This window comes from Quercus lobata, unplaced genomic scaffold, assembly GCF_001633185.2.
Source record: "Quercus lobata isolate SW786 unplaced genomic scaffold, ValleyOak3.0 Primary Assembly Scq3eQI_1879, whole genome shotgun sequence".
Classification (NCBI taxonomy): Eukaryota; Viridiplantae; Streptophyta; class Magnoliopsida; order Fagales; family Fagaceae; genus Quercus; species Quercus lobata.
The window spans coordinates 11,523-36,578 of NW_022154905.1; the positions used below are offsets into that span (position 1 = coordinate 11,523).

General features: G+C 32.8%; 2 protein-coding genes across 3 annotated transcripts; one reads left to right on the forward strand and one right to left on the reverse strand.

Annotated features, from left to right (window-relative positions):
* The first annotated feature begins 1,437 nt into the window (after positions 1–1,437).
* Positions 1,438–17,223, forward strand: LOC115973586 (disease resistance protein RPM1-like). 2 transcript variants are annotated; one of them, XR_004087776.1, is made up of 5 exons: positions 1,438–1,854; positions 1,968–2,049; positions 11,684–14,516; positions 16,146–16,203; positions 16,928–17,223. XR_004087776.1 is itself a non-coding variant. In XM_031093856.1 (4 exons), exon 3 carries the CDS (start codon positions 11,816–11,818, stop codon positions 14,492–14,494), a length of 2,679 nt encoding a protein of 892 aa, XP_030949716.1. In that variant the 5' UTR covers positions 1,438–1,854; positions 1,968–2,049; positions 11,684–11,815; the 3' UTR covers positions 14,495–14,516; positions 16,928–17,223. The 2 variants fall into 2 exon arrangements, 1 of the variants encoding a protein (XP_030949716.1); XM_031093856.1 differs by lacking the exon at positions 16,146–16,203.
* Positions 17,224–21,134: 3,911 nt separating this feature from the next.
* On the reverse strand, positions 21,135–24,681 carry LOC115973582 (phospholipase SGR2-like). The gene is made up of 4 exons (XM_031093853.1): positions 24,633–24,681; positions 24,094–24,197; positions 23,310–23,356; positions 21,135–21,912 (listed from the first exon to the last, which is right to left on the reverse strand). The coding sequence occupies exons 1-4, from the start codon at positions 24,646–24,648 to the stop codon at positions 21,672–21,674; spliced, it is 408 nt and encodes a 135-aa protein (XP_030949713.1). The 5' UTR covers positions 24,649–24,681; the 3' UTR covers positions 21,135–21,671.
* Positions 24,682–25,056: the final 375 nt, after the last annotated feature.

Below are 25,056 nucleotides of genomic sequence, written 5' to 3' on the forward strand. Positions count from 1 at the left end.
GTAGTGTGAGAGTTTTTTATTGTTAGTCTAATATTCATTGAGTACGTTCCTAAACAGACAAAATTGGTTCAACATAGTCTGAGAGAAGTTTTTGGTGCTTGTGCTAGTTTAACATATTTTTTGAATATGTCTCAAAACAGACAAATTATATTCACATGTCCTTCAGCAACGTACTCAATTAATAGTGTACGAAGCAACAAAGACTGTTGACTAGCAAAAGCACCAAAATAGACTAATAGACTAGCACAAGCAACAGACAAATTATATTCACATGTCCTTCAGCACAAGCTTAATAGACTAGCACAGAGCACAACGTATTCAGCTTAATATAGGCACAGAGCACAGCAAAGACAGCTTGCTTGACATGACCAGACAACTAGACATGAGCAGGGCAGGGGGAATAGTACTTTGAAACTCGAGTCTGTAAGACTCGAGTTCAATTTGAGTAAACCCAGCCTACGACAGCTTGCTTTTGACATGACCAGGGGCAGTACTTTGAAACTTGAGTCTTTAAGACTCGGTTTCAAAGTTAAACCGAGTCTCAAAGACTCAAGTTCAATGCGTGCGTGTTTTTGCTTAAAACTCGAGTCTTTGACAGTCGGTTTAACTTTACGTAAACCGAGTTTCAGAGACTCGAGTTTAGGAGGTCGCACCTACGTGGAACTCGAGTCTTAGAAACTCGAGTTCCACGTAGACTCCTTGCCACATCAACGTTTTCTCAAAGCACGTAAACCGAGCCTCAAAGGCTCGATTTAGAGGGCCAAAATCGAGCCTCTAAGGCTCGAGTTGCTAGTTTCCCAATATCTTTCCAAACTGACCCTACTAACTATATAGTTCGGGTTTTATGGGTAATTACCCATTTTTGCCGAAAGAGGCTGAACGTGTGTTTGAGAAGAAAGAGGCTAACGCTGTTAGGGTTAACAGCTATTCCACAGCTAAATGGGTCATGTGCGTTGCACATGACTCCAAGCTGAGGTGTCTCCTCTTTTTAAGTGACACCTGCCCCTGTATGTAGGATTTCCTCCAAACCTGTTTGGAGGAAATCCGTGTCCTTAATTTTAAATGACAATTATAGAATTTTGATTTGAAACCTCTGCAACTTAATCTCATTCTTGGTGACTAAAATTACTGATTTGCGACAATTTTTGGCATTGCCTATCAATGTAGTGATGTCATTTTGTACGATAAGAAGTAGCAAAAATGAAGGACTATCTAGATCATTGCCCCCTCAGCCACAGCTATAGACTAGGTTGTACCGTTACACAATTTAATTTCTCTTAATCCCTGAACACTTCCCTTAACCCGAAATCACGAATTCCCACTTAAATGTGAAACAATAATTCAAATGAAACCAAACCATGGGACCACAATAATTAAAAGATGCGGACGACCCATTTGAAAACAAAATAGATGAAGCTATGTGACTCTGTAATAAGTGGTCGAGAAGGGCTACTCCATTAAGGCCACTCATTCTCACCGTGAAAGATGGTTGAAAAATTATCTAGATATTATTTTCAAGTCTCCTATGAAAAAAGGAATGTAGGAGATATTTGTCAATGTCAAGTGTGAACTGGAGAAAACAAAATAAGAAGAAAGTGGTTGACTGGTCAGCAATGGCTACTTCAAGTCTGTAGTAAAAGGCTACTCATTCTCTGTTTTGCTGAGAAGAAAGAAAATGCTACTTATTCTCAACTCTCAAGTGAAATACAGAGTGGAGAAAAACCATCTTTATATTATTTAATTTATTTCTCTCGTTTGCGATCATCCCTATTTAGTATTTCTTTATCGCCTTCAATATTAAACTCCTCTTGTAAAGCTCTCGAAGTGTACAATTCTTCTCAAGAAAATATTCAAGTAAGTCTATTCTTTAAAATATTTCACCACTGTATTTGCGTATTTTAAATATTTAAAAGCATTAATTAGCTTTTGTTTCTATATTTGATAGTTTGTTCTTTTGTATCTCCTAGGTTCCTACATCTATCTTCAAGTTGAATATCAGATGGTGTAAATCTTCGGTACCAATTTCGATTAGTGGGCTCAGGACTGGAGGTGGGAGTTGAAATTTTTATTTTTTATTTTATTAATTTGAATATTGTAAATTTTAGTTCAATTCTACTTATGTCTATTCATATATTCATTCTTTATTGATTATTGAGACCACACTTCATGGGGTTAAGGTTGAGATTGGGTCAGTTTAAATTTTTAATTTTTTTTTTTAGGGGAGTTTGAATTTCTAATTGTTCTGCTTTTAATCAATTAGTTTGTACTTCTATTAGTAAACTAGTCGCGGACCCGCGCGTTGCGCGTGGTTATTTTTTTGATGATCGTGTTATATATGTATAAACAATATACTGTAGGATTCATGATAGAAGGTATTGTCTTGGAATTAGATGTGGAAAGGATAGAACTATAGTTGGCCTTGTAGTCAATCAATAGTTGATCATCCGTCTTCCCAAGTTAGGAAATTATAATTAACTTAAAATTAGATAGAAAGAATTTTATAAATTCAAAGTTAGCGTCATGGTAGGTGAAAACTTTAGAGGACTGTAATTAAGTTGTTTCAAGTGTTTTTAATTAAATTTTAATAATAAAAAAAGATCTATTCGTTTAAAGATAGAGATTAGTATTATAAATAGGATGAGGAAATTTTATTGTATTATGGTTTTTGGAAACATAATTTCTACCAAACTCGGTTGGCTAATTTGTACATTTCCAAGTCAATTGAGCACATTTTGCATGTTACATGTAATTCTTCATTTCCATATGGGTAAGGGCATTCACGATCCCAATGACCCACTCCATTTTTCTTGCATGCTTGGTTTTTTGGGATGCGAAATGATTTTGTTCCAAAAACTGTATGTCGAAGGATTTGTCGATAGTTTTGCAGCAATTGTTTTCCATCTGGTTTGTTTAGAATTGATAATAGTAATTGTATTCCTTCATCATTTGATTCGCATAACAACGCAATTGCCAATCCATACTTTGCATTTTTGTCTCCTTCTATGTTTGCTTGAAGAAGGATTTGTTTTCCCACTTTAGTTTGATCTTGTACAAAATATTTGTGAGCTCCGACCCAAAATAGTGCTTGTTTGTTTCCAGCCCTAAAGCATTGATGAATGAGTTTTTCTTCATCGTTTCGAAGGAATAATGGATTTTGGAGTAGTCCAGTTAGATTGATGTGGTGAAGAACTTTTTTCCTTTTGGTTAGGCGATTGAATCGCTTGCAGCTGTTTTTAAAAAAAATGAAAAGACATATTAAGAAACTAATGCGCTAGAAAAAATGAACTGGTGACAAAACATGACAATAATCATATACTAAGAATTATACTTGAACATTATTATTATCACAATTGCAATATTTTATTGACGTTAAAAATATTTTTTCTTTTAGAAATAGAACAATGTCTATAGAATTGCGCAGTACTTCACAGTAAAAAGTTAAAAAAAAAAGAGGAAATTTGAAGTTGTGATATACGGACCAACATTGTTATGAGAAAGAAAATATATGTATATATATATATATATATATAGATATATACATTGTAATGAGGAAGAAAATATATCTATATATATATATATATGTAACATCATTCATGTCATGATTTTGGAATACACCATCTATGTAACGTAGGGAAGTTTAATGTGAAGGGCCATAGTCATAAAGAAAAACTCTGCATCTATTCAACCCGTAGGGAGTGTATACTTTTTAATTATTTTGTAATTAAAATTTCCCCATTTTCCCAACTTGTCTGGGTTTTATATTCTTTTGTATCGTGGGAATGTAATTCAGTAAAATTTCATATTGAAAGATAGACACCATAGCTGCTGACGTGACTCCATAATACCTACCAACCATCATTTACTAAGTTTCATTATTGTAAAAGATCATTTGAAATAACTGGAGGATAACATGAACACCCTACCAATAATATGAGGACTATTTTAGCTACGAATTTCATTTTAAAGAGACCTGAAGAAATATTCCAGCTTGTGTGAACTTGTAATTTAATAGGTATTCCATTATGATTTGGTAGAAACCAAAAGATAATATAATAAGTATTTTAGCACACGAAAAGATAATATAATCTCAATTTTATAATAGTCTTTTCATTAATTGAGAGTTGGACATACTTTACGAAACAATCCAGCTGTTGAACTTGCGATTTAATAGATAATCCGTAATCAACTGGTACAAAATATGAACCACCTACACAATTGAAAAATAAAAATAAAAAATATTTTAGCATAGCCTTTTCAATCTATAACTATTCAACTTACAAATTAATAGAAATTTCGTAATCAATTGCTAGGAAAAATGTACAACTTACACAACCAAATAAAAAGTTAAAAAATATTTTACAATAGCCTTTTCATTTGATTTATAATTAAAAGTTACAAATACTTGAAGAAACCATCTAGCTTTAAAACATGTAAATTAACAGGTAACTTGTGAGCAACTGGTGATTAAAATAGTAATCAGAACGATGACAAATGTCCACATCATTCAACACCAAGACCTTTTATGTGATATTTTTGCACCATTCATGCTTTTCAATAGAAAATATCTAATCTCTAAACATATTACAATCTCATCTGATGGTTATTTCAAAATCTGAACATCATGTGATTCTAAAATATGAGGACTATTTTAGCTAAAATATGAGGACTATTTTAGCTACGAATTTCATTTTAGAGTGACCTGAAGAAATAATCCAACTTGTGTGAACTTGTAATTTAATAGGTATTCCATTATGATTTGGTAGAAACCAAAAGATAATATAAAAATTATTTTAGCACACGAAAAGATAATATAATCTCAATTTTATAATAGCCCTTTCATTAATTGAGAGTTGGACATACTTTACGAAACAATCCAGCTGTTGAACTTGCGATTTAATAGATAATCCGTAATCAACTGGTACAAAATATGAACCACCTACACAACTGAAAACTAAAAATAAAAAATATTTTAGCATAGCCTTTTCAATCTATAGCTGTTCAACTTACAACTTAATAGATATTTCATAATCAACTGCTAGGAAAAATGTACAACTTACACAACCAAATAAAAGTTAAAAAATATTTTAGCATAGCCTTTTCATTTGATTTATCATTAAAAGTTACAAATACTTGAAGAAACCATCCAGCTTAAAAACATGTAAATTAACAGGTAACTTGTGAGCAACTGGTGATTAAAATAGTAATCAGAACGATGACAGATGTCCACATCATTCAACACCAAGACCTTTTATGTGATATTTTTGCACCATTCATGCTTTTCAATAGAAAATATCTAATCTGTAAACATATTACAATCTCATCTGATGGTTATTTCAAAATCTGAACATCATGTGATTCTAAAGAATTTGGAATTTTTACTAAATTATTATACAATCTCATCTGACGGTTATTTCAAAATTTGAATACCATGTGGTTCTAAAGTAATTGGAAAATTTTTTATTTATAAAATTCCCCCAAGATAATCCATTATAATCTGGTAGAAACCAACAAATAATATAAAAATTAGTTTAGCACACCAAAAGATAATACAACCTCAATTTTATAACCCGTAATCAACTGGTATAAAATATGAACAACCTACACGACCAAAAGAAAATATACAAAATATTTTAGCATAGCGTTTTCATTTTATTTATAATTGAGTGCTGGACATACTTGAAGAAACATTCCAACTTTATTTACAATAGAAGTAATATGTTCTGACTATGTGCAACTGTATCAATCTCTGACTGCTCGCATATTTGTTTTTTATCCAGATAGACTGTTACCTTTGCATCCATAGTGGTAATAGCTCTGGATCTATCAATGACACTTGTGGACCAAAGAGGCACATGGTTGATGTACTTTGGTCATTTATTGTGCGTTACAAAAGAGGATTTGCAAAATCATATCCCAAAAGGCATATGAGATACTATGGAAGGTGATGATCTGGCTTCTGTATCACAATTTGTGGCAAGAGACAATGGTTCGGATGAAAGTTTACAGGTATAAATGTTGTATTGGGAAATTTTCTATAGTCGCTGCAATATTGCCTAAAATCTCAACATGAATGCCCCCCTCCCCAACCTTTCGAAATGAAAAAAAAAAAAGGAATTATAGGGTTGTCTTGGGAAATTTTTTCCAACTGGTACAATATTGCTAGAAACTTCAATCATGTAGCCATTGACATGCATTACTACAATCTCTATTTATATGAGTTTAGCAACATGAATGTACAATTTTATGCACTAAAAACCATAACAACTTCCAATGGCCCCCTTAGTTTTTTAAACCAATCTTATGCAGTAGTGGCAGCTACTACTGTTGTTTGGTATAAATCATTAAAAAATCAAACCTTCTTCTCAATATCCCATAAACTTTCAAATGCATAATCTGAAACACTATTGTGATTCAATTCATCTCCTTTCTACCATATAAACCTATCCTATTTGCATAACCTGAAATTGTCTTCAAAAGTTAAATACCAAAACATTAAGACCAAGTCCAAGTTCAATACCAATCCCACCACCAATAGTCTACTAAATTTGTAAAAATATTTAACATATTTGAAGATGTAAACAATTCTTTGCCTTTTACTCTTTGATTGTACATTAGGATATCAATGTCAGAATTTCTCAATTATCCAATAAATGTATGAAACAGAAATTACACTCCATATCAAATTACACAGCTTCATATTTTATTATTTTATTTTCACTTATAAGAAATTGAAACCTTAATAATTGTGAAAATGTTGTCAAATTTGTTGTGTCAGTATTACAATATATATATATATATATATATATATATATATATAAAAGGGAAAAAAATACAAACATAAGACTTTAAAAATTAAAATAAAATGTTGGGTGTGAAAAGAAAAGTAGGTGTAGACATGGACTGGAGGGTTGATACTTGAGACTCAAAAAGGTGTGCGTGTGAGTGACCAAAAATTAGCCGTCAGTGAAATTTTATACAATGTCTCTCTCTCTCTTTTGGGGACCCTATAGCTACATCATGTGTACTTTTTTTTTTTTTTTTTTGGCTGGATGCATTATGTGTACCAATGGGTGAAGGAAGAAAAACTTTCTACAAAATAGGAATTTGTTTTATATATTTTATTCTCTTCTGCATTATCTCATCGAAGTCAAAACAATCTTTTTCACTCAATTGTTTTAAAAGATTGTCGGCAGCAAGTAACAATTTGTTCAACCATCAAAGGTGTCACATTGTGAAAGTTTTCAACAATAGATTTCTAAAAAAAAAATGCAGTCATATTTGCAATTTACATATGCATTCAGGTTTACATAAATAATTGCACTCTCACTCAAATAACCAACCCCCTGTTCTTCTTCGAAAAATTCATGCACAAATAGTGCTTCAAAGGAAATTAATGACCAAAACTTTAATCATATTTTAGCAGCAAATTTGGATATAAAATTTAAAACTTTAACAATAATGTGTGCCATTATCTAAAATTCAGTGTTTCTTCCAATGACAGTGCTATGCATTAAAAAAAAATAGACAATTCGAAGATCCTCTAGAAGTTGAGGTGGCGGCTGTTTGTGTTGCTGGAATTTTGCTCATGAAGAATAGAAAAATGCTTATATTTTAGAAGGTGATTCAGCTACATATCCATATGGATATTGATCAACATGGTTAGAAACATCATTGAGGAGGTAAGACCATTACTGAACAACTTTGAGTACTTTGAAGTTTTTGTTGTAAAAAGAGAAGTTAACATGGAAAATCTACAGTGGCTAGGCATGCCCAATTTGGGACGAATTTGATAGTGTGGATGGATGAAGCTTTGTCCAACAACAATTTATCCTTGATGCAATTGCAATAAAATATATGTTTCCTTCAAGGAAAAAAATAGGAAAGATAAGTTATTTAATTATTTGTGAAGCATTTGGATTGGCATTTTAGAGCTTCAACAATTATGAGGGAAGCAAGTGGAGAATTATTAGTTAAACTTTTTGCTACTTCTATTCTTTGATTGTTGATGGAGTTGGCAGCCTTTGGTTTTGCCTACAACAATTTTTGTTTTTTTGGTTTCTTACAATGTTTGACATTTACGGAAAACGATTCATCAAAATGTGTAAAACATATCCATATTACATACTTTAAGCTTAACTTTCTTATGCAACTGAAGATTAATCAAATAAAGATGTGGACACATTTATACTAAATTATATTCATAGTGAGCTGAAAACCATTAAAAGTGCAACTATATTTTTTCCCCAAATCAATACATGTCATGATCATCAACATGAAAATTAAAACAGTAAACATACACAACCTGCCTCAACTTGATATACAAACCTTGTAGATATCAACAGCTCGGCAACAGCTCGGCATCTAACAACTCCTCACCATTAAAGTTGACGGTGGCCTTGAACCTAAAAAAAAATCTGAACAAAATTTGACATGGACCTTAAAAAAAAAAAAAAAAAAAAAAATTGTAATTCAATAAGATACTGATTCAAAATATATAACAATCATAACATTAAGTGGCCATGAAGGTCCAGTCAAATGCTTGCAAGAATCATCAAGTAATATTGGTGGTGGGTTCTTGCTCTATAGTGGAAGCCTTGACAAAAGCATAAGAGTTTGGTGGGTTCCCAAGAATACAGCTAATAGAGATGATCACAATACCTCTTCAATGGAAAGTGCAGTGAAAAATATCAATAAGAACCATTTAAAAATTGAAGGAAAAATATAATATAAATTATGACATAGACCTTAAAAATATAAAAAAAATTGTAATTCAATAAGGTACTAATTCAAAATATATAACAATAATAACATTTTAGTGTTGTAATATGTTTATTTACTTTTGCTGCCATGGAGTGAAATCTGCTAGATTCTTCCTCAGCACTCAGTAGGATTGTCTGTTAAGAGAAGTTTGTAGTAGTAGGTAGACCTTGTACGTTCTATAGAAGAATAACTCGGTGGAGTAGTAATTTTGACTTCCTTCGCAAAACAAAGCACCACATGTCCAATAGGTGTGACACTGACACCATTCCCAGCAGCCACAGATGAACTGCTAATAAGCCTGTCTGTTTCCAAATAAACCAAGGTCAAATAAAATACTTTTTTTGGGCAGTAAAATTATAGCACTATTGAAATGACATTCAGGCAATCTCACAAACACATCAATGGCATGCCAAGGATGCTCAAATAATATAAACACAAAAACAAATAAAAAAATGTAATAAAATAGAATAAAAGAATCTGCATAAAAGTTTTGCACCCAAAAAAAAAATAATTGAAACAGAGAATAAAAGTTTTGCACCCAAAAAAAGAATTGAGATGTAGAGATACCTCAACCAAAGCAGGAAGGTTCTGTCAGCATTTATAAACTACGTGGAAAGGAATAAAGGGAGGAAGGAAATCAGATAGGCAACCGTTACTGAGAAACAATAGAGCAAGAAGGTGGGTAGCTTTCAAACTCTCTATTTTCTCAAGCAATACCTGAAGACGTCAACGTTTTTTTTTTCTTTTTCTTTTTCCCTTTAAGCTTCCCTTTACATTACATATTTCAAAACCCTGAAAGCAAAACCCTGAACGCTTCCCTTTTCTTTTATTTTATTTATTTATTTTTCTTTCTTCCAAAACGGCTTGAATGTACGTTTCTTTTTTTGTTTTTTTGTTTTCCTTTTTGCTCCCTTTAATCTCCCCTATACGTTGCATATTAAAAACCCACGCTTCCCTTTTCTTTTATTTTTTATTTTTTATTTTTTTCTTTCTTCCAAACCGGCTGGAATGTATGTTTCTTTTTCTGTTTTTTTGTTTTCCTTGTTGCTCCCTACCCTGAACGTAATATTATCCTCCCTTTAAGCCTCATTATTATTATTTTTTTTTTCCTTTAAGGTGAGCTGAAAAGGCCGGCTTCAATGTACGTTTCTTTTTTTGTTTTTTTGTTTTCCTTTTTGCTCCCTTTAATCTCCCCTCTACGTTGCATATTTAAAACCCACACTTCCCTTTTCTTTTATTTTTTATTTTTTATTTTTTTCTTTCTTCCAAACGGGCTGGAATGTATGTTTCTTTTTTTGTTTTTTTGTTTTCCTTGTTGCTCCCTACCCTGAACGTAATCCCTTTAAGCCTCATTATTATTATTATTATTATTTTTTCCTTTAAGGTGAGCTGAAAAGGCTTTGGGTTGGGTTTCATAGTGGAAATAAATAAATAAAAGGTGGGCTGGATTAATCATACAAATTTATTATAGGGTGTTAGTGGGAGTAAATAAAGAAGTAGTGGGTTGGGATTTATATTGATGAGATTTATAGGGCTGTAAATTAGAAGAACCATTTAAAAATTGAAGGAAAAATATTTTTTTAAAAATAAGAAAATGACGTGGCAGCTGATGTAGCGCAACCTGAGAGCAGCAGAATTAAACTCTACACTTCGGCTTTTAGTAATATATTGATTTCATTTGTAAGTGTGGGGGTATTTCATAAGGAATAAGTAAGGGTTTTCTATTTTTTCAGTTGGTGGAATCACTTCATTTTATGTATTAATATTTTCTATTCTCTCTCATTGGTCACCTATTGTTTAACTGTATTAGTTTATATTGAAAATTGCAATGCTTTTATTATCAATGGAATTTATCGTTTGGAAAAAAAAAAAAAAAAAAAAAAAAGGCCAAATTGTTTGACCAATTAATGATAAAGAGGAATAAAAACCCTCAGTTATGCTTTGGGTGTTCTACTATAAAGTGAAACAATTAAAATAAATTGGTCCCTTATGGAAACATGACTCTATGGTTTATTAACATAGAAATAATAGATCAAGGATAATTGAAATGTAAATTGTAAAGCATCTCTTTTTTTTTTTTTTTTTTTGAGAAGGAATTGTAAAGCATCTCTTAAACATGGAAAATCAAACAAATGTGTTAAACTTCATCTCTTATTTTATGATTTAATTGTCACTTGAACAAGATTAATATGTGAAAATTCATAATTTTATCGATGTCTTTTACTGTCTTTACCTGAGAATAAATGCAATTATTATCATGTATTTATTTGTTTAAAAGTTTTAAATTTCGTATTAAGATAAGAATGATATTTTAGAAAGACTCAATTATTTTGTTTCGAAAGAAATAAAAAGAAAAGTCAAAATTTTGGTCCATAAATTATATAATTTTTTTTAATTCTTTTATCAAATTATCATTATTTCATTTTAGTCCTTAAATCTTTTTTTTTTTTTAGAATCTTACTCCTTAAATCTTTATAAACATTTATTGGTACCTCGCCTTTCTTTACCATTATTATGGAAAAAAAATCTAATATAAAGACTAATGTACACGTCCTCCTTTTTTTTTGAAAGTTCACGAATCACATCCTTCTAGTATTCTGTTTAATGTACAAATCACATATTAGACAACATATGGTGTCATAAATACAAACCATGTGGAAACAATGATATTTTAATTATTGAAATGTCTGTTTAAAAATATATATATTACAAGTTCCTTAAAAAAAATGAAAATGTTGCCAGCGACAAATAGAAATATTTCTCACTGTTTAATTTAGACAAGTACAACGACCATTGTTTAATTTAAATAAATTCAAAAAATCACTGTATCTACACTACTTATCCCCCCAAAAAAATCATTCTTCAACTTAACTGACCAATGTTTCTCACCTCTATTCTTTTTTTTCTTTCTTTTTTTGTGCAGGTCTTCTAGGACCGGCAAGCAACAAGTCAAAGCATGGCATTCTCTTTCTCTTTGGATGTGATAATTGGAAGAAAGGGAGCATAAAAACTTGGTGACTAAAGCTAGAAGGGAGTTTGAACTTTGAAGTTAAAAATGGATCAGGCTATAGTGGAACTCTTGCTTGGAAATATCAATTCAATCCTTTCAAATGAAGCATCTTTGTTATGGGGGGCTCGTGATGCAATTGAAGATATCAAAGATGAGTTAATAAGCATGCGATCATTCTTAGAAGATGCTGATAGAAAGGGAGTAGGGAGGGAAGGAGAGAAAACTTGGGTGGCAAATGTGAGGGACTGGGTGTATGATGTGGAAGACATTATTGATGAGTACATGTATCACATGAATCACCAACAAATTGGCGGTCAATCTTCCTGGAACCTTCAGCACACCATTAACTTTCCAAAAAATCTCTGGGTGAGACGTCAAACCGCCACCAAGATACAAAAAATTAACGCAAAAATAAAGGGCGCCATGCCGCAAAGATATGGTATTGATCATATAGAGGGAACTAGTTCTGAAGATAATCAGAAATGGGTGGTGCGTCATGCTGAATCATCTCTTTTTTCTAAAGAAGACGAACTTGTTGGGATTGAAAAGAAAAGGCAATTGGTAATGGATTGGTTGATGGATGGAGAACCACATCTGACTGTCATTTCGATAGTTGGGATGGGAGGTTCCGGCAAGACCACACTAGCTGCCAACACCTACAACAATGATGATGTAAAGAAACATTTTGACTGTTGTGCATGGATCACAATTTCCCAAGCATATGAATTAGAAGACGTATTGAGGTGCTTGATTATGGAATTCCACGAGTCAAGGAAGGAAATAAGTCCAGCAGACTTGAATTCCATGAAATACAGACAGTTAGTAAATACATTGGTGAATTATTTAGAGAAGAAAAGGTATCTACTTGTCCTAGATGATGTTTGGGACACAAACCTCTTGGATCAAATCAAGGTATCATTTCAAGATAGTTGTATTGGTAGTAGAATCATCCTTACAACTCGGAAAGAAGATGTAGCTTGCTATCATTTGGGAGGTAAACATCATATTCATCATATTCAGTTGCTGCAAAACGAAGAGGCATGGGAGCTCTTTTGCAAGAAAGCATTCATAAATTGTACCAATGGAAGTTGTCCACTGGAGCTTAAATCTTTTGCTAAAGAACTTGTGCGAAAATGCGAAGGCCTACCTCTTGCAATTGCGGCTTTGGGTGGTCTTATGTACTCCAAGAATATGTCTGAGTGGAACGAAATTTACAACAGCTTGAATTGGAGTCTAAGTAAAAATCCTAAGCTAGAAGCAGTGAATAGCATTTTGTTGCTTAGTTTCAACGATTTACCATATCAATTGAAGCATTGTTTCCTATATTGCTCTCTTTTCCCAGAAGATCATGAGATTCGAAGAAAGAGGCTCATAAAGCTATGGATGGCAGAAGGATTTGTAGAACAAGATAAAAGGTCCATGCCAGAGGAAGTAGCAGAGAGCTACCTATTAGAACTCATTTTTCGAAGCATGCTTCAAGTTGTAAAAAGGAATGACTCTGGAAGGCCAAAGAGATGTAAAATGCATGATATTCTGCGGGAGCTTGCTCTATCAATATCAGAGAGAGAGAAGATTGGTGTTGTACATGTTAGAAGAGAAGAAATGACAGAATGCGAAGCACGCCGCATTTCAATTCACAAAACTGATGGAGAAGTCAAATCATTTACGAGGATGCCAAAGCTCCGTTCTTTTCTTGTTTTTAACAAGATGTTGAAAACATTGCCTTTTGGAAGTAAAATGTTAAGGGTCCTAGATTTGGAAGATGCCCCTATTGATGACTTGCCTGATGAACTATTCAAATTATTTAACTTAAGATATTTGAATTTAAGGGGAACCTTAGTTAAGGAGCTTCCAAAATCTGTAGGGCGGCTCCGAAACCTTCAAACCTTGGACATCCGAGACACAAAACTAGAGGTCCTTCCTTGTGAAATAGGAGAGTTGCAAAACTTGCGGCATCTAATTCTACACCAATTCACTGGAAATTGGAATGATTTCAAAATTTGTACTGGGCCGCGAATACCATCAAATATCTGTAGATTAAAAAATTTGCAAGTTGTGACATATTTAGAAATAACAGGTGACTTGTTGAAACAGATTCGGAGCATGACTCAGCTTACCACGATCGCTCTTTCAAATGTGAAAGCAGCAGATGAGATGGACTTATGTGATTCAATTCATAACATGAAGCTTATGCGCTACTTGTGTATCGTGGTTACAAATGCGGAGGAAACCCTCCGTATGGATGCACTTTCATCTCCTCCTACCAACCTTCAAAAGCTTGTTTTGGTTGGAAAACTAGAAAAGGTGCCACAGTGGTTTCATTCACTTCAAAGCCTCACATATTTGTATCTGCATTGGTCGAGACTGGAAGAAGATTTACTCCCTCACATTGCTGCTTTGCCCCATTTGGGACATCTTTCACTTTTTTATGTCTATGTTGGAAAACAGCTATGTTTCAGTACAGGCTTTCTTAAGCTTACAAAATTGAGAATTTGTAATTTCCCTCAATTGAATGAGATAATAATAGAAAAGGGGGTGATGCCAAATCTGAAATCCCTAGAGATTTACAGCTGCATGGAGTTAAAGGCAGCGCCAAAGGGCATTGAAAACCTACAAAATCTCCAACTACTGCATTTGCAATCTGTCTCAATGGAACTTCAAAATCGCATTCACAGCGTGGATTTTCCAAAGGTTCAGCACATCCCAAAGATCTACATCTTGTAGTAATTCAAAATGTTTCACGAAGGTAGCTTCTCAATTCTATCTAATTTTTCTTCCACTTTTAATCTTTAAATGAATGGTTGCATTCATTTTATCATTTAAGTTATTTCTTTGAACTAATGGTTTCTGTCTTTCTGACATCATAAATAAGTAATCTGTTTTAACGATTAATTGTACTTAATCGTATCTCTGTTTTTTTACCCACGGTAGAATCATGCTTGCTATTGCTTGATTGCTTGGAGTTTGTTTTATCTACCATCTTGGCATAGAAAAATAAATAAAATAAAATAAATTCCTTGCAATAGATAATGTTAGTTTCTAGGCCTGACTCAAAATACTGTTTATATAAATGTATTTGGGTGTATTCTGTTTGTGGGTATGTCAAGCCCACCATATGTTTGAGGAAAGTCCTTTGTGGATGTTGCGTGATTGGAAGATACAAGATTTTGACCTATGTAACCCCACGACTTTTGCTGGATTTTTCATTATGCGTCTTTCATGGGTGTTGATAATCCTAAGCTTGCATATAATTTATTGGTCCGTTACAGTGAGCACACGTTAGCCTGTGATTTGTTTTATATATAAATCTTTGTGTTGCAAACTAGTCCTCATGAAATACATTGATTAATAATAGCTTCTCCTTTTTATATTTTATTATTATTATTTTGCCATTGATAATAGGATGTTTTAACTCTTAAGTGCTCACATTATTAGTCTGCCACACTGAGGTCATAGATTTATAGTCTAATTTAAGATAGGATGTCTTCGGTAATTTTTTTTTAGCTTGGCACATGCTGCCTATGTCTTTTCATTGATTGCCCTTGTACTCGTTTGTACATACTACTATCCATTTGAGAAGCAGCATATAAGTTAAGAAATAATTTTCTTGAGTTTATGTACCCTCGTATTTTCCTCATAGGTGTTCCCTTCCCATTTAGGTTGAGACAATATTATTTTGAGGAGATCATGTATGGGAGGGGGACTAGTGCCTTGTTTCTAGGAAGATGCTCTTAAGAGTTAGGTCGTACTTTCTTTTTGCACTGACTCTTAACCATAGTACCCAATAGATGCAAAAACTAATAGCCAGAAGACTCACATTCTCTCTCCATTTCTATATCTATGCATCATGCATGAAAAAGTGGTTGTATCAAGTTAAGAAAAAAGTTATCAGTTTCTGTTTTAGACCCTATGCTCTCGAGTTCGCAATTCCTATATGGATGAGATGTGATTAGGGTTTATTTATTTTCTGATAAGTATAATCACAATTTAATTATTTTCCCTTTATTGATGCATCTTTGCCATTAACCTATGGCTCTTGAGTCCTAGTTAAAAATCCTTGACTTAGATATAAATTCTTAATGAGATTTCCAATTTTTCTCTATTTTTCCAATTCTTCTTTTGGGTAGCAAATCTCTTGCTTTTAATTGTATTTTTATTGTATTCCTCATTGTTAGGTTGTCATAAGCTCATGAAGAGAAATGAGTGATCCAAGTCATAATTTCCAACTAATACATGTTGAACAATTTTGTTTATGTCTTCTTTTATGTGATTGGAACTGCAACTTGATACTTTGTGTTACCTAAGTTAGCAATATCTATTTGAATTTGTTATCATACTCTTAGACATAACTCATAAGTTACTCTCTGTTATTTAGTGTTGCAATGCATCCCAAAGATCTACATTTGGTAGTAATTCGAGAATGTTTCATGAAGGTAGCTTCTCACTTCTCTGTGTTTTTCTTCTTCTTTTTTTCTTTTTTCATGAATGGTTATCGCATTCATTTCTATCTTTCATCTAACCCCCCCCCCCCCAAAAAAAAAAAAAGCTTTGCTTCATCTAAGTTATTTCACTAACAAATTTATGTATGCTCGACTAATATTATTTATCCACTTTGTAATAGCTTAAGTTTTTGAAACTAATGGTTTCTGACATGATAAATAAGTAACCATGTTCATGCCTAACAATGCTTGCTATTGCTTGATTGCTTGGAGTTTGATTTAGTTACCATCTTGGCATAAACTGATAAACACATCAAATTCTTTGAAATAGAATGAATTAGCTTCTGGATCCTATGTCAAAATACTGTTTTTAATATGTATTTTGGTGTGTATGCATGTGTGAATGTGTGTTTGTAGGCGTGTTCTGTATGTGAGTAATGGCCACCATGTGTTCTAGGAAAGTCCTTTATGAATGATGTGTGATTGGAAGACACAAGATTGTGAATTATGTAATGCTAACTTTTTCTAGGTTTTTTCATTAGGTGTCCTCCATGCATGTCAATAATTCTAATCTTGCTTGTGATTTTCAATTTTATGTACAGAGGTTTCTTAGATTTGGTTTGGCTATGATGTCTTATTATTTGTGTTTTGGAACATGAATTTGTCAATTTTAATAAGCCATATCTCTGTTTTTTTTTTTTTTTTTTACTTGTGGCAGAATGATGCTGAAGATTATGAGTTTGCCTTGTTTGCTTCAAAAGGATTCTGTTTTGTTTGGAGCTCTAATTCTAAGTATTGTTTGGGTATTCTAGTTATTGTTCAATAAATTAATACTCAAGACTTTGTTTCTTATTTGCCTGTAATAAATGTAAAAGTTTGAACTCCAAGATGCCTTTGTGGTAGTTTGTTGGAAGATTGTCACTGGTTCAACCATGGATTGTAATTTGTATGTAATTTAGCTTGTGTAAACCATTAACATCTGTGTGAATTGTTTTCTATTGTTTCTGAGTTTTATATTTCTTTTGTTTATTCTTCCTTAACAACTTGATGAACCTGATCCAAACCAACACATCAGGGTTTGTTTTTTGTGGTTGAAGGGTTTGGTTGGGTCCTTATTTTTTTATAACTTGAGTTGGATCGGGTTCAAAGTTGACAAAAATTTTAATCCAAATAACCCCATCCAACCCCTCTATCAATTAATACTTTAAAAAAATATATATGTATGAGCTCTTTGATTTATTTTATTTTAGATTTTACATACCTAAAAAAAATTAATTTATTTTAGACTTCACAACTTACTTTAAATTTGTTAATTCGGACTGTCTTAGTAATTTGAGATTTTTTTTAGATGAAATTGTAATTATTTCTTAAAAAAATGGGTTTAAATTGGTGAATGAAAACCAAAATTTTTTATTTAGGCCTGGCAAAATGGTTCTAACGATCCGATCCAACCCTACATATTCCCTAGTTGAGTTGAACATTTCTCAACATGTGAAATTGTTGGCTTTTATAAAAACACAAAACAAAATCCAACCTATTCCAATGCATTCACACCTCTATTTTCTTTTTTCATAAACAACAATGCTCAACTCTTTACATCTTATGATTGACTATAATCATAATAAAATAAAGTTTCCATTTTATCTAAAAACTAGTCGCTAACCCATGCAATGCACGGGAAAACTATTAAAAAATAATAAAGCATGCATATATTAAAAGACAATTTAAGTTCATGTGTGCTTGCAAGGGATACATACCTAAATAGTTCTTGCGGTAGAAATAAAAGCCTTATCTTTGAGATAAAGAACTGATGTAAACAAACTAACCTTACATAAAAAAAAAATAATAATAAAACATAAAACTGATGTCACGGGAAATTCAGCCACATAGTAGTAATATATAAATTTCTTAAAACCTAAACCTAAACGTAAGGACTAAATATTTATGCGCCTTCTCTTGCTTTCTTGATGTATTTGGTTAAAAACATAAAACTGATGTCACGGGAAATTTAGCCACATAATAGTAATATATAAATCTCTTAAAACCTAAACCTAAACCTAAACGTAAGGACTAAATATATAAACAAACTAACCTTACAAAAGCTGAACTTTATAAGCTAAAATCTATACCGTGAGTTGTAGATCTTGAATGCTATACCGTGCGTTTAGGGCTTCCTACATCTGGAGAGAGAGAGAGTTTGCAGAAACCAAAGAAAATCTCTCTATAACTTAAGAAACACAATATAATAAAATCAAAGAGATAAAATTTTCAGAGGACAAAATATTATAGATAATTTAAAAGAATTTTGGTTTAATTCTTGAACACCGCAACTCCATAAAATTCATACTAATAATAATATTTTATGATAGCGCAGTTAGAATTTTGGTTTAATTCTTGAACACTGAATTGGAAATTGATTATATGAGTATTCAATGGTGAACAAAGTACTATGTATTAATTAATATATAAACAAAACTAACCTTACAAAAGCTGAACTTTATAAGCTAAAATTTATACCGTGCATTGTAGATCTTGAATGCTTTAGGGCTTCCTACGTCTGGAGAGAGAGAGAGTTTGCAGAAACCATGGCTTTATATTTCTTAACTTGAGAGAGGGGTAAGGTTGCTAGAGTTTTGAGGAGTTATAATTTTTATTTATTTTTTATTTTTTAAATATTGTGCTGACGTGGAAAATTGTGGAGGGCTTCCTACATCTGGAGAGAGAGAGAGTTTGCAGAAACCAAATAAAATCTCTCTATAGCTTAAGAAACACAATATAATAAAATCAAAAAGATAAAATTTTCAGAGGACAAAATATTATAGATAATTTAAAAGAATTTTGGTTTAATTCTTGAACACCGCAACTCCATCAAATTCATACTAATAATAATATTTTATGATAGCGCAGTTAGAATTTTGGTTTAATTCTTGAACACTGAATTGGAAATTGATTATATGAGTATTCAATGGTGAACAAAGTACTATGTATTAATTAATATATAAACAAAACTAACCTTACAAAAGCTGAACTTTATAAGCTAAAATCTATACCGTGCATTGTAGATCTTGAATGCTTAAGGGCTTCCTACGTCTGGAGAGAGAGAGAGTTTGCAGAAACCGTGGCTTTATATTTCTTAACTTGAGAGAGGGGTAAGGTTGCTAGGGTTTTTAAATATTGTGCTGACGTGGAAAATTGTGGTGTCAGCAAAGGCTTCGGTTTTATATATATATATATATATATATATATAGATTATTTAACACCCTACCACCCCTCTTCATAGCAAAATTGTTAAAACGAATTAAATAATATTTTTGGAGAACTCACAAATTTTTTTCATGTATACAATAGTGAGCACATAATTTGAATAATAGTTTGATGAACCCTTTTTCATCTTTTTTTTTTTTTTTTTTTTTTTTAAACCATTTTTCATCCTATTACTATATTAGTCTTGTAGACGTACTCCTTTCCTCATATAAACTTAGATACTAAAATTAAATTATGGGGAAAATAAGGTTGAATGGATATGTTAATGGCAATGACTTCCTTCACAAATTCAATGAGGAAGACAAAGCTGCCATGATTCTTCTTCACATAAAGCATGCCAATTGCTGGATGAGAAATTTGCCATAGCTTTGCATGAAATCAAAAACCAAAGAATTAGGCATAAGCAACATGTAGCAAATACTAGCAAGCCAGAACCCGTTCAATGTTTCCAAAGAAAACCATGGTTTATTAACCCTGTCCATGAAAGCCTATTCCTGCAAGCTCCCGGATTTCCCACCATTCCCACGCCTCAACAGCCTCATAGGAGCATGCTCTAAGCCTTTTGAGAAGCAATTGGCATTCAGCTATGTAAGGGGTGACCAAAGCAAGCTGTCCCTGAACAAACTAGATGTCAAAAACTCTCTTACCATTGCTAAACAAGAACGAAGATGTCGATAATGGAATTCCTATAATTATGTATGACATAAAAGATAAGGAACACTCAATGATGTTCAAACTTTGGGAGTCCAGGGTTTATGTTCTTAAGGAAGGGTGGAACACGTTTTGCCAAAAACATAGTCTGCGTGAGCATGAAGATTTCGTGACAATGTAGATGTTCCGCCATGTTCAAACTAGGGAACTATGCTTTTCCATCTCTTCAAGAAGACTAAGTTACACAGTTGAATATTTTTTGAGAAGAAGTTACATGGTTAGATTTAATTGTTATCAAAAGAAGATGACACAATTTACAATATCTAAAGAATTGTATTTAAAGGTTTGTTTAGGATCCGTTTATTTTGCTGAAATTGAAAATTTTTTGCTAAAAGTATTGTAAATAAAAGTAAAAATTAGCTGAAATAGTACAGTGAGACCCATGAATAGTAGCAAAAATAAGCTGAATAATAAAATAAGTTGGCTTTTTAATTTTTGCCGAACACACACTAAGTCTTAAATATGAACCTTACATATCAAACAATATTAGCTAGATGTTTTTAGTGATAAAAGGGAGTTTGTATTAAGTGTAGGTCTTAACTATTACTGTTAGCTAGAGTGGTGAGGTTGAGCAAAAAGATTTTCAGTTTGTCAGTATGAAGTACAGGACATAACATAACGCCCATGTTGGAGGGTTTGACAACATTAAAATAGTACATTTTTGGAATGACAATAAACCTTTTTTTTTTTTGTTTAAACCATGGATGTTATTCCCATGACTTGATCTCTTTGCCATGATTTTGTAATGCACAAATCGGCCTCGGTGGGTTCGTAGCTAGGATTTATACCACTACTAGTTGCCAATCATCTTAAGCAACAACTTGCTTAACCTTATTTATCCATCTGTCGGCTTGTAGAAAAATATTAACATGACTAAATAGTATTTCAATATAGTGAATTGATTTTTAAAGTTACACACCACGACAGTTTTCCATTTGATAGCTCAAAAAATCACCACAAAAGGAGTATTTTTATACAATAAAGCTACAAATTTACACCATCTTTTGCAATTCTCATCACCCACAGAGAGAGAGAGAGAGAGAGTTCCATTAACACCTTTCTATATCATTCTATTGTATGTCGCTGTCTACATGTTTTTTTGAACAACACTATACACTTTTTGTATATGTCCATTTGATTTCACCTAAATCCCATAGGGATTAGTTTCAAGTATACTTCCATTTAACCAACTACTACTCTGCTACATAGCACAACTAACCCACTCCCCTCATTCTCAAACAACATTTCAAGGGTGAGCCTTGGTGTGGACAATGGCATATACTTTTCATTGTAACTTTGACTAGCATTCCCATCGCAGCATGACACAATCATAAATTTCAGGACTTTTCTGCAATGTTAAAAATATGAGATAATTGGCCCAGAATGCAGTGATATGATAATAACAAAAATTGCTTCCATTGTCATCAATTGCACTTGCATGATGCATCTAAAGGCATGCAGCAAGAATTCGAATACTGCTGCTATCATCAGCGCTTCTTCCAAATCTTCTTGGCTTTTCTTGAAAAATTTCTAACCATAACTGTGTCAGAGAATGTTAATGGAAGTTCTTCATCAACAGTCTCTCTTTGATCAGACCAACCTGTGGAACCACTTTCTTCTTTTGAGTTGCCCCCACTAGATTCCACAGGTGAGTTGGGGTCTTCAGGTATATCTCGATACAAGTGTTTTAATATGAAAAGTGCGGTATCATGATCCCTCCAATAGTTTCTGTATGCCAAGATTCACAAATTAAAAGAAGATCAATGTACAAAAGCAACACAACATGCAAGCTCAAGTTACTTGTCTGTTATTATATTCCCCACTATAGAGAATGGGGATAAAGGAGAAGAAAACTGCTAAATTTTTAAACCCCACAATCAAACTCAAAAGGCCTAGAGTTTAAAGTGATACAATTTTAAAAGTCCAGAGTTTGAAACTAACAAAACTATAAGGTTTAATTTGTAACAGTCTTAAACTTCACGATTTTAATTGAAACTTTTGAAATTATAGGATTTATTTTGGAACCACAATTATTGGGTTATATTTGAAAGAACCCCCAAAATATATGGTGTAAAATGTAATTTTCCCTAATCTTTTTCTCCAATTCTGCAACTTCTCTTTCTTTCTGACTGAAATTATGGATTTGTGACAATTTTTGTTGCCTACGGATTTTGCTGTTGTACGTATGTTATTAATTCAAGCTGGTGCTACATCTGTTCTTTGTAGTTATGTTATTAATTCAGTTTCCTAGTCATAAACAAGATTACTGTTAGAAGTATATGGTTAAATGATTAAATTTACAATATCCTAATAGCTTAAGCTTTTGGGACAACGATAATTTAACATGGCATCAAAGCAGGAGGTCCTAAGTTTGATCCTTGTCTCCTCCATTCTACCTCTGATTTAAATTCTCACGTGTTTGGCCTCACCTTTTAAAAGATAGTTTCAGCCCACATGTGAGGGGGAGTGTAAGAAGTTTATGATTAAATGATTAAATTTACCATATACTAATAGCTTAAGCTTTTGGGACAATCGGTAATTTAACAATTACAAACAAATGAAAAAGATTAGTGCAATTTATCAAATGATTATGAACAGACGAAAAAGAAATTCTGAGAACATAAATATCCTAAACTCAATCTAACATTTTGTTAAAAATGTTTTAACCCTTCTGTGGTGTAAGAATAAGAAAGAGAAACGAAAAAAGAAAAACTTTTTAGCAACTGCAGGCATATAGTAATCATTGACATTGTGAAAACCTTATGGTTAGCAGAAACAGATTATTAGATAAGAACTAACCAGAAACAGATTATTAGATAAGAACCAAATAGGATAGCTTGAAAAAATGCAAAAAAAGGCCAATAAATGTAAACACATAAGAAGAATCATAGTGATAGTTGTTGCTTAAACATGGTTTGGTGGGATCAGATACATTAATCATTACATGCTAATTGCATGAACATTTTGTGCCAAATGTTCAAACGAGAAGTTAATGATGGAAGGCAGATGATAATAGTTGCACACAATGTAGATAGTAAGTACTTGCCCAATAACAAGCAATACTTGACAGAACCAAAATTATGTATAAAATGACTTTTTTAAGAAAGTAGAAAGCGGGTACTTACGTATGTGCTCCAAGGGCTTGTAAGTATGGATGCTCAAATGTTTTATCCTGCACGAACAACATCAAACTATCATTGGAAAAACATATTTCAACATGCAAATACAACTCAAGTTCAACTTAATCTCAATCACAACATTGATATCAGTTACATGAGTCTTTTTCCACTTCAACACTTCAAAAGTCATGTTCTTTGCTAACTCTTTGGAAATCCTCTTACTAATACCCATGTATTTTTTTAATCCCCTTACCGGCTTACCGTTAACACTCCTTCCACTTGTATCAACTTTTTTAAACTAGTGCATCTGTAGATCTTCATTACACATAATGAACCATCTGAGGTGACTCCCGCATCTTATCCTTGATTGATGCAATGCCAATCTTTGCATCAATATCTTAACTCCTCATTTGATTTTCCATGTTGTGAGTCATCCATCTGAACCCCCTTAACATTCACATCATGGCATTTATCTTAATGCTGCCATGTCTAAGACCTACATGAGCTGGGTACACAGGACCATGTCCATATCCTTGTTTTAAGATTAGCATGCAACAAGGTGGGGATACATACAAAGAATCTAGCAAGAAAGCTGCTCCAATGATCAGATTAGGTCCTTGTATGTTGAACTGGTACTACCTTATCCATTTTTAATGACTTCTAACAAGAAACAAATGCAAGATGCTAATCCCAGTTATCATTAGAAATATATGTGCAGTATCAGTATGTGCATGTGCATGACCATGTACATGGTTGTAAGATTTAGCATCAAATTGGTAAAACAACGCACTTGAAGCATGTGATCAATCCGTCCTTCTTCACTTCCAGTTAATCTCTGAATCATAAGAGAACCATAGGATCTCCCCTCTTTTTCTTGGGAATCCTCTCCCTCTTCTGCAATATAAACATTATAATTTTTACACGTATTAATAATATAGATCAAAGAATATAAGATTGATTAAAATACTTCAGCACACAACCGTAGATAGGCTTAGATAGCAAAAAATGGATTTCCATAATAAATACGGATTAGTTTGAGCCACCACTCAGTGGAGCTGGATTATAGTATCAAAATTATTTTTTGGTCGTGAGGCAACAGTTTGATTTATTTTTCTCTGTTTTTCTTGTTTCTTTTTGTGAAAAAAACAGGGGCATGGAGAAAGGGGGGTGGGGGGTTGATGTAGATACTTGGAAGAGTACCACTCTGTTAACATATATTACCCCAATCCTCCTTACCTTTATGAACAGAAGGAGGAGAATATGAAGTAACAATGAAAGGGGGGAAACAGGAAAAGTAATGCAAAACAGAAGGGTGAAAGATAATGTTACCTTCTAGTCTATCCATGCTTCTGGATTGGCAAACTGTGAGTACTTTGACCTGTTTAAACGGCATACAGCTTAGAACTTAACATCTTGCATGAGTAAAAAGCAAACACCACACACATATAATATGGTAAAATATAACAGAGCAATTGAGGGGCCCGACTGAAGCTCAACGTCATTAGTACTATAAATGAATACGAGAACAGTTAATCATAAACAGAAACAATATGAGATTATTTATATTTACATGATTACTTATTGAGCTAGCATTCTATCCTCCCAAACTGGAAACCAGCCCAACCAGTGTAGTCAATTTGGATGCACATACACACTACTTCATTCAAAGTTGAGAGAAATGGGAACCTGACAATGGCCATGCTAAATTATGGGTCAAGCCAAAATCAAACCCACCAATCAAGTAGAAGCTTTA